General features: G+C 47.9%; 1 protein-coding gene across 1 annotated transcript; it reads left to right on the top strand.

Moving 5' to 3' along the window:
• The first annotated feature begins 6615 nt into the window (after positions 1 to 6615).
• SLC35C1 (solute carrier family 35 member C1) lies at positions 6616 to 9744 on the top strand. Its single transcript, XM_082284242.1, has 2 exons — positions 6616 to 7202; positions 8947 to 9744. The coding sequence occupies exons 1-2, from the start codon at positions 6659 to 6661 to the stop codon at positions 9504 to 9506; spliced, it is 1104 nt and encodes a 367-aa protein (XP_082140368.1). The 5' UTR covers positions 6616 to 6658; the 3' UTR covers positions 9507 to 9744.
• Positions 9745 to 10653: the final 909 nt, after the last annotated feature.

Below are 10653 nucleotides of genomic sequence, written 5' to 3'. Positions count from 1 at the left end.
AAGACAAGGGCTGCTTTGATACGGCAGAGCCCTTGCAGAGGTCCTGTTGGACCCCACTGCCTCTCTACAGAGCTGAGTCAGCATGACTGCTCCAGGGACCTGGCAGCAGACGTCCAGAGATGGAAGAGCCCAGGCGGCGCTGGTTTAGATCCAGCTTCAAAGCTAGTTTGGATCCAGCTGGGAGTTAGCCCCTTCTGGGCTGAGCTCCAGCAGGTTCTGTATGAGTGCCCCATGTTTTAGGGTCCAGGAAGGTGTCTGAGCTGGGTGCAGCTGGATCCAAGCACTTCCCAGCTAGTGTCACCAGGCTCCTGGAGGACAGCATATGGGGAAGGCACCAAAGCATCTTTGCAGCAGCTGTCCAGGCCAACAAAGCTGGCACAGAACCACAGCTAAAAAATCCACCTAGACCGAAACTGTTCCAATTCCGCAGTGACACCAGGCCTCCTCTGCACTGGACTCCCCTGGTGTTCCATGTTTTTCCACAATGAGACTGCAGCAATATCTATTATCCTGCACGATGGAGAGCTACAGCAGCACAACCCTGCCAAGGCCATTTCTCCTATGAAGTGGGGGAGTCTGGAAAGAAGCTGTACTGTAATGGGAAACACATGTGCTAGAAATGGGTTGAGGACAATACTAAGAGATTTACTCAGTTGTCTCCCCTGATTCATGTTTACTACCCTAGCAGAGAGAGACCTGATTCAGCTAATCTGATCTGATAAATCAATCTTAGATTTTGCATTGGCCTTCTTCTCCTATATTGATTATCAGCAAATAATGGTATGACATACCATTATTTGCTGATAATCAATATAGGAGAAGACATATAGCAAATAATGGTATGACAGCTGAGACCTATTGTCACCAGGCAATATCTGCAGTTCAAACTTGAAACCTTGAAAGCTCAAGCTAATTTTGATGAGATACACAGCAAACAAGAGGAATCACTGGTAGGTGAAGTAATATCCCTGTCACAATAAAGTAATACTCCTGCCATGCCAGATGAACCCTCCCGGGTTGTTGGTCCCTGCTTGGACACTACTGTGGCACCATACTGTCTGTACATAATCTGAGCATATTCACACACATATATACGTGCAGATATAAATGTACTTAAATGCTTGTATATATGTGTGTGTTGATACATATATGAATCTGGATTGATACCTTTGACTTGTAAGCTCCACACTTTATAAATGTCAGCATCAAGGATGTTTGTATTAATGGGAAATCAGATACCTATGCTTGTAAGGAACAATAAATTCTTAAATACACTGGAATGACCTCACTGCTGAGTGGATTTTTTTCCCATGTCCCATTCTAGGTAGTGGAATGAGTCCTATTTCTAACCCCAAACCCAGAAACAAAACTGGCAATGTTTTCTGCTGCTTTGTTTGCTCTTCTACATGACTTACAGAGGGCTGTTCCTACAATGACACACCGGTCGATATGTCCAGGTCTCCTGTGTGGCCAGGAAATGCAATCTGCTCTGTCTCACCACCAGGTTCGACGTACACCCTGAGCCCATTGCTGTTTTATCAGCCACACTGCTGGCTATCAGCTGATTTGCATGCTTTCAAGTAGGTCACCTAATTTCAGTGGGAAGGGGAGAGCTCTCCCCTCGGAGGAGCAGCACCTCTCATAGTTAAAAAGGTTTTCTAATCACATAGGAAAGAACTAAATAAGATGCAGGAGTGTATGTAGGTATGTATGTATGTATGTATGTGTGCATGCCAACAGCAGGCAGGGTATCAGGCATGCCAGACACCAGCAGCAGTGCAGGCACTTCACAAGATATGGGAGAAAGGACACTACCAGCCAGATTTCCCCCCATGAAGAACCCGCCAAAGCTGCTTATTTTCCAGCCTCAGACCTCCATTAGTGATAACTGTTTATTTTGTAAGCACTCAGGCAACATGAAGCAGCACACTCCTAAACCAGGAATAATCCTGTGCAGGCTCCTCACAATATGTGCTACCATGTTAATATACAACCAAGCAGCAGGGCAGGAAAATACTGAGGTCTCATCTGCATAAAGAAGTGAATCTTTGCTGCTGTAGCATAATAAACATGTTCTGTAAGGAAGTTAAAATTATTTATCATCTCCAAAAACAAGGCTAAAAGGTAACTTTGTCTGCCTGTAACTGCTTGCTTGTAAAAAACCATCAGTAAAGCTGTAACAAGATCCAGAGGTTGAAAACTTGAACCAGACAATGCCAAGCATGAAAAGGAGTGTGCATTATTTAGTGGGAAAGAACCAGCCGTCAGAATAACATTGCTAGTGCCCTATTGAATTCAGTCTCTGGGAGTATTTTTAATCAAAATTGATTTTTTTTTCTCACAGAAGATCAGGTTTAATTCAAGTAAGATTTAATTCAGGGAACCCTAAGACTGATGCTGTGCAGGAGGCCAGGCTACATTGTCTAAACATCTTATATTAGTATTATAACCTACTTATTCCTACCTTTACTCTGACATTTTTAAATCACCTATGACTTTAAGCCACCTTCCCCTCAAAGCAAAGCATCCTTGTGAGGCAGGTAGGCAGGCACAGCTATGGCAGAGTAATTCTGCTGGTCAGTTTTTGCACCTGGGAAAGCCTTTATTCAAAGCACTTGTCAAAACCATTGCCATGCTGTAGACAAGCTCTGCCTAGAGAGATTGACCAGCACAACTATCACAACTACCTGATTATTCGAGAACAAATCACTTTTATTTTGGAATACACTGTCAGCACCAGGGAGTTATATTGGCAGAGGTGAGGGAGTTATACTGATCAATTTTCCCATGCAGACGTGCCATACATGTGTGATAGGGCTGTAGAATAATCCCCCAGGAGAAGCAATGAGGATTTTATTGATTGGGATATTTCAAACTTCTGCAGGCCAAAGCAATCTTCTGTGCACTGAATGAATGGACAAGATGCAACTGAAGGCTGGGGCTTTTGCCTTCTCCAGCTCCTGGGTTTAGTTTAGAGAAGGCACTTTGAACAGCACGAGCAAGTGGCAGAGAGGGGAAAAAATCACTTATATCTGACTCTGATTCTGCCAGAGGCACTGTCATTCTTGCAACATTAGTGGTAGGAGAGGTCAAATTCCTTGAAATTCAAGACAAATATGTGATGCTGAAGCCACAGGTATGTGTAACAGGCCATGAGGACCTATGGAACCAACCGAGTGTGCCACACCCAGACTGCTTTCTGGCTTTTTCCTGACTGACACCATTTATGAGAGGAGTGCTGGGCCAGTCACTGGAAGAAGGTGGATGGGAAGGAACACAGGATATGAAGTAACGAGTAAGTAAGTGATCCTGCACTTCTAGCAGCAGGATCAAAGCATGGCTGGGCTACAGGGAACACTGTCTGGTCATTTCAATAGCAGCTTTCCCTGCTCTAATGCCAGCCCCTCTGCAGGCCACAGTCTCTGCTGTTTCCACGGCGGGAGCTGCAGGCCTGCATCCATGGGATGTCACACCCCACGTGAGCTCAGGCAAGCTCCATGCATGGGGTCATTCTCCCGGCTGTGCAGGCAGAGCAAGGAGGTGGGTGAGGTGAGCAGGCAAAACTCACTTGGGGTTGCAAGGGCTCTACCAGGCACCTATCACAAGGTGCAGGGGTGAGAGATGGTGCTCAGAACACAACCCAGAACACTCCATCAGCCTGCAGGGCACTTACGTAGTCCAAAGAAAGCATACCAGCACCAACTTTCTCTGTACAGAGGGAACATGATTCCCATCAGCACTCAGATGCTGCTTAGAAGGCAAGGGTTGTGAGGAAAGGCAGCATCATTTACTAAACCAACTGATGCACCTGGGAGAAAAAACAATCAAGTGTGACTTCAGAGATTTGAGAAAAGCACGTTATGCCTGAAACATTTTCCAGCTGCACCAACTGGTCTAATTAAGTACATCACTTGTCTCCCATGACCTCTACTATGCTTCTGTCCTTCCCAATTGTAAGAGCAGCAAAGACTGCTATGGGGGGCAATTAACGCTGCTGGCTTTGCCTCCAAAATCCTCTTAATTATGCCCTGTGCAAATTGCTGGGCCCCAGGACATTGCAGACCAGACACTTTGCAGCAGTCTCAGCTGAAATAAGAAGCAGGAGGTCATACTGACCAATGTTTGACAGACATTGCTGCCTCCCCCGCCACATGGAATCTGGCATTAATTTTAATTTATTTCATTCTGTCCAGCGGTTTGAATTCACAACATGCTAGAGTTTGGTATTGAAAGGCTTCTTTGTTATTGTCTTGGGGTGACTTTATGATGTGTATCCCATATTGCTGCCCTATGCCCAGAAATTAATTTTTGTGCCTTTCTATGCCTCTAAACTGAGCCTGAGAGGGGGAAGGAAAAACTGAGCAAAACTTTTTCAAAGCAGTTTGCAGCTTGTTCAAGGTCACACAGAGATAGCAATTTTTTTTTTCCCAGCTGCGGCAGGGGAGCGAGGAAGCACCCGGCTTGCTGCCCCCAGGTCAGTTTTTGGCCAGTTGTTCAGCTTCTTTTTCTCCGGAGAGAGACTGAGAGTTGAATTTTTTTCCCGTTCCTGGAATTTTGGATTTTGTCCCTTTTCCACTGGACTGCTTCAATATCAGAGCACATCAGGAGAACTTTCCACTGAGCGCAAAGGGCCTGGCCCTGGGCCAAGCCCCAGCTCCAAGGAGACCAAAGGGAGGACTCGAACACTTTCCCAGGTTTTTTCTCCACAGCGAGAGATTTTGCTATTTAGCATTATTTTCATTTTCCCGTGTGTTTGTTAAATAAATAGGTTTTATCTCTTTCACTTTCCTTTGAGGAAAATTTATTTTCCCCGAACCTGGTGGAGGAGGGGTGGTGACCTGCCTTCTCTCAGAGGATATATTTCTAAATTTGGCCAAACCGGATCAGTAATAAAGCACCATTAAAAGAACATGGGATGTTTTGGCATGTGAGCATGGGCAAATGGGTGTTTTATAACTGGAATGATGATGTGGGACTGTGGGATAACTGCTTTAGCATGAGAATGTGTGCACCCTATCCTAACACCCAGGCTATTTTGAAAGCAGTTAGCCCCTGTATTGCTTGCAATGTAGCGGGGTAGTGCACAGGCTGCATCTCAGTACTGGAGAGACATCCTCCTGGTTAGATATCAAAGTTATTGATGCAGGAATGGGAACTAGGCAGCCAACTCTTACCCATGCTGTCCTTGCTTGCACATGTCACCATGCCTACTTCATTTAGGTCATATTGGGAAGGTTTGATTTACCTCCACAGAAGTGCGAACCTGTTTTCTGTACAGAAGGCTTAGGCAGCAGTGCGCACTGTGCTTTTGATGGGATGTGGGCAAAATCCATGCTAGGAAACCAGTGCATGTCAAACACCCAGATCCCACTTGCTCCAACCAGCACAAAAAGGATGCTGACATGAGCCAGCAGAGTAGTGTTGTTCCTGACACAAGGACCGCTACCAGTCCCCTCCTGCCACCCACTGCCCAACCATGCCAGGTGGATACGGAGCTGGTCACCATTAATGACCATGGTGAGCATGGCAGCCCCTCCCCAGCAGTCCCACAGCAAGACCCTCACTCCTGGCTGTGGAGGTTGCCCAAGGACTGTCCTCAGGTGACTGTTCCTCATTAAACTGCCCCAGCTGCTGTCTGCTCCTGTTGTCCCAAAATAGGTTCTTTCACCCTGTGTGCAAGACGCCAATCAACACACAGAGTTAAGGTATTTGATTTATTTACAATTCTGCATGGGAAGAGGTGCTGGGTGGCAAATCCACGAGGCCAGCACGTCAGCTACCAAAACTTTTCACTATTCCCACATTTTAGCACACAAAGGCATTGTAACAACAATATTATAGAACAAAGGTAATTCATTGGCTACAAGTTACTCAGTTTTTTTATTGAGTTGTATTCTATCTTCTATCAATTGATGGTTTTCTCGCTTCTTGTGGTAATTAGCCTGCATGCTCAGTGTTTCTCTTCTTTTAGGTCAGTGGGTTTCCTGAGTTGGTGGTCAATGAGTTGGTGTTTGTATTCTCCACCTGTTGGAATTACCTTTTACCCAGCTGGAGCTGATCTCAGCAGAGCTGCTGAATTGTCTTTATTAGTTTCTTCCTTATCTTTGGGGTCCTGCCAAATGTCCTTGGGGCCTGTAAATTCTACCTTCTTTGTGTCCCCTGTCAGCTTGCCCCCCAAGCTTTGCTAGCCTCCACCTGGGTCTGAGATCGTTGAAACCCATCAAGACCTAAACCTTAACAAAGCTATTCTGCCGACAAGTAATTTCTTTTTGACGCCCGGGCATCACTTAGAGCTTGCTTGCTCACTGCTCTCTGTTGCACCGATCAAATTTCCTTTCTTGTTGATTCAGCCTGAAAGTACATAAAGTTCAAATACCAAATAACATCCTTTCTTAAGAATTCTTTTATAAATTCCGTATTTTGCAACAGCCGCGCTGCCCCGGGGCGGAGCGGGCGGCGGGGCCGGGCCGGGCCCTCCCCCGACATGGCGCCGCGGCCGGGGCGGTGCCGAGCGGCGCCCGCGGGGCGTGAATAAAGGGCGGCGGGCGGGGCCGCGGCGCTCCGGGAGGCGCGGGGCCGGCGGCGGAGGCGGGTGAGCGGGGCCGGCGGCGGGAGGAGGCGGGGGCTGGCGGCCGTCGCTGGCGGGGGCCGGCCCGCCATGAGCAGAGCGCAGCTGACGCGGACGGGGATCCTGCGGATGGCGCTGGGCGGCGGCGGCGCCGACCCGCTGCTGCCGGCGGAGGGCGGCGGGGGCCGGCGGGCGCCCTTCCTGCTGCGAGCGCTGCGCATCGCCGTGGTGGTCTGCCTCTACTGGTTCACCTCCATCGCCATGGTCTTCCTCAACAAGTACCTCCTGGACAGCCCCTCGCTGCGCCTCGACGCCCCTCTCTTCGTCACCTTTTTCCAGTGCGCCCTCACGGCCGCCCTCTGCCTGGGCCTCAGCCTGGGGGCGGCCTGCGGGCCCCCCTGCGCCGGCTTGCCCACCCTCCGCCTCGACCCCAAGGTGTCCCGCAGCGTCCTGCCCCTCTCCGCCGTCTTCATCGGCATGGTCACCTCCAACAACCTCTGCCTCAAGCATGTCGGCGTGGCCTTCTACAATGTGGGGCGGTCCCTCACCACCGTATTCAACGTGCTGCTCTCCTACCTCCTCCTCAAGCAGACCACCTCCCTCTATGCCCTCCTGGCCTGCGGAGTCATCATAGGTGAGGGGGAGCAGAAAGGGCTGCACCCATCCTACAGCCAGCCCGAGAGAGATGGTGGTGGGGTGTCTTTCCCTTGGGAAGTCATCCCCACCTGCATGGCAGCTCCCTCTTAGACGGGGAAGCTCAGGGCTTGTGCCTTGCTCTGTCTCTGGCAACCAAATTTGTATGTCTGGAGGATGTAGGTAACTCGTTAAGAGAAGAAATTGCTCTCGTTTGACATAGCTCCCTTTTTCCTTTGAGCACTAAAACCTATCTACCCTCTAATGAGGTTTAACTTGCCTTACCTTTTCTTCCCCCACCATAAAATAGCAGGTGGCTTTCTCCCTGTTCCCAAGTCCTTGTTGATTATTAACTTTGGTAACAATGACATTTATGTCAGCACCACTGGGACCATACAATAGAGCCAGCCAATTGGTTTTTACAATAGGCTGAATGCATTTGATAGAGGGTTAGCTGGCCAAGCCAAGTGTAAAACACCACCAGAAGATCTGGTTATGCAGTTAGGATGTGGGGCAAGCCACTGACTGGCTTAACAGGAATGCTTATAAGCCTTCCATTCCAAGGACAAAGTAATCCCAAAAGTTGCCTTCTGCTGGAGGGCCATTTAGATGCCAAGAATGATGAAATGTTGATTTCAGTCTGGTTCCAGGTGTGCGTGCTTTCACTTTAGTTTTAGACAAGTGGATGGATCAGATGAAAATAAGAGAATCTCATTTCCACGGAAGACGTGAACAGGAACAGAGCTACTGTATTTTCTACCCAAGTGATGCAAGCAATTGCCTTCAGCTCATCTTTTGTTCAGGCACTGCCCAGGAGTATGGTGCCTGGCAGCCTGACAGGATTTCTCTAAGACTGGGACTCTGTCCTCGTGGCTCCATCTCCTTTCACTGTGAGAGCATTGCCTGTATGCCTATAGCAGTGTAGCTGAGCATCCTCTTTGGCCTGACACAAAGCCCTTCCGTCTGTGCATTGAACGCATTTGTATCTGGGCTTAGTTTCAAGTGTCTTAGGTGCTTTGCAGGCAACTTTCCAGACAACCTCCAACAAGAAGCAGCTAATGAAAATGTGGTGCAGTGCTCCTTCAGTAGCTCATCTCCCTTTTATGTTTTGCTTATGAGCTGGATGGGGAGAGGTCTCCCTCTCTGCCCTGGAGATGCAAAGCCTGTAGCTCCTGTTTTGGAGGTGGTTAGAGAGTGCTTTGCCCATCAAAGTTTAGCATGAATGTACTGCACACAGTTTCTGCCTTGTGATTTTTTTTTTTGGATCATGCTTACTATTACATTCATGTTTTTACTATCTTTCCATCTTCTTCTCTGACCTATTTTTTCCTTCCTGTTAACAGCAGAGAAAAGTCTATAAAGTGGGATTTTTTTCAAACTTTGAAGAATATTTTTTCTACCCATGTGTCACTTTTCAGCCTTTTCAATTAAAAAAAATGGTCTCCTGAAACTTATCTATATGCAAAGATTAGCTGGATTAATCGTTTCTGAACTAGTGCTGCCTGCTCAGTGTGGGAATTAGTCTTCTGAGACTGAATTATCCGCACAATAAATTTCTCGTACTCCCAAAATAAGTCTTCCCAGGACACTAGTCATGATATTTTGTGGGTTCACTTAATAGAAAGGGGAAGCTCTTAAGCCTGTCTCTTGTTGTTGTTCACTATAAAGAAAATAATGAATTTTTGACTGTAAGTTTTGAGCCTTTCAGCAGTTGTTCAGATGATGCCTGATTTGTTTGGTTGCAGGTGGCTTCTGGCTGGGTGTTGACCAGGAAGGAGCAGAGGGCACTCTGTCATGGACAGGTATTTTCTTTGGGATCTTAGCAAGTCTTTGTGTCTCTCTCAATGCCATCTACACCAAGAAGGTGCTGCCTGTGGTGGATGGTAGCATCTGGCGCCTGACCTTCTACAACAACGTCAATGCTTGTGTCCTGTTCTTCCCCCTCATGATGCTGCTGGGCGAGTTCCGCACTCTCTACCACTTCGACAAGCTGGGGAGCCCCAGTTTTTGGGGCATGATGACCCTGGGGGGAGTGTTTGGCTTTGCCATCGGGTATGTGACTGGACTTCAGATTAAGTTCACTAGCCCACTCACCCACAACGTGTCTGGGACAGCCAAGGCCTGTGCCCAAACAGTGCTGGCTGTTATCTACTTCGAGGAGACAAAGAGCTTCTTGTGGTGGACGAGTAACTTGATGGTTCTGGGGGGCTCCTTTGCCTACACATGGGTGAAAGGACTGGAGATGAGAAAGGTGCAAGAGGATCCTAATGTCAAAAGCAGCGAAAGAAATGAGACTGGTGTGTAGGCGGCTCCTGCATGTCTATTTTTGTGTCTGGGGGGGATAACCTTTGGTGCTCCTTTCCTCCTGGGGAGAAGAAGAGCAAGGAGCATGAAAAGATACACGTGCAAAGTGTATGGGGAATTGTCAGGAGCCAGAGCCAAAGACCTGACTGGATCATGTTTTATATCACCCTGTGTCAGAGCTGGGGGGAGAGCATGTGTTGTAGAGATCAATTGGAGGTTTTTTTGTGATTGTTTTTTAAAATGGATGTTGTTATTTACATAATCTGAGAAATTTGCATCTCTGGGGGGGGTGGGCTCATATCAGACAAAGACTGGAATGGGAGCTTCGTGTAGTTAGGGATCTAGAATTAACTGAATGAATGCAATCTGAGGTTATAAAATCCTGAACCTCCAGGTAAGGAAGAGGCAAGTAGCCAGACTGTTTGGGTTAGACTTCAGTAAACTGTTCTGCTGTATAAGGCTTTTGCAACAGCCGTTCTTCCTGTTGCCCCATTCAGTGCAGAGGATGGAAATTCTCTCCCTTCTGGCTATGTACAAGTCTAAGCAACAGCAGTACCTCCAAAACACCTTTCCAAAGAGTCAGTATCACATCCTTCTGAGGTTTTTTTACTGTGTTGCTCTACACCTGGTTTCTCAGTTTGAGGAAGCGTGCTAAGACTCAGGAATTAAACTTTTCATTCTCTTTGCACTGTGTCCAGTGAGGGAGAGCATCTTGCTCCGGTGGCCTTTCTCATGCAGGTGTGAGCTTGGCCTCTGTGTCTCTCTGTGGCAGGCAGGAGTGGAAAAGTTACTGTGAAACACTTGCTGCTGTAGGGTGGGGATCCCAGTTCTCTTTACCCTCTTTGTAGGGGGTAGGTTTGTATTGAAAACGGGGTTGTTACCCCTTCCCTTGTTTCAGGGGACTTGTTCCGTGTTTACTTTGTAGCTCCCCTAGTCTTTGCAGTCTGCCTTTTGACTTGCTCATTTTCAGCTCAGTGAATCCTTCAATGCAATGAGTTTTGCTCAGCTGCATCAATCCTTCCCTTGGAACTTGCTGCTGAACACTTCTGCAGAAATCTCTGCCCACCCCCCACCCCCCCCCCAGTCTGGTTCTGTGCAATAGTCTGTGCTGCGGTTTCTGATCCCTGGGGTCAGCAGCAACATCCTGT

Source organism: Coloeus monedula (assembly GCF_965178545.1).
Source record: "Coloeus monedula genome assembly, chromosome: 6".
NCBI classification, from domain to species: domain Eukaryota; kingdom Metazoa; phylum Chordata; class Aves; order Passeriformes; family Corvidae; genus Coloeus; species Coloeus monedula.
The sequence above is the reverse complement of the archived record's forward strand: the minus strand, read 5'-3'. Positions and strand labels throughout refer to the sequence as shown.

Excerpts from the sequence above, each read along its gene's own strand:
- SLC35C1 (XM_082284242.1), top strand. The coding sequence starts at position 6,659 with ATGAGCAGAGCGCAGCTGACGCGGACGGGGATCCTGCGGATGGCGCTG. Across the intron at positions 7,203-8,946 it reads GGCCTGCGGAGTCATCATAG|GTGGCTTCTGGCTGGGTGTT; the intron begins GTGAGGGGGAGC and ends GTTTGGTTGCAG.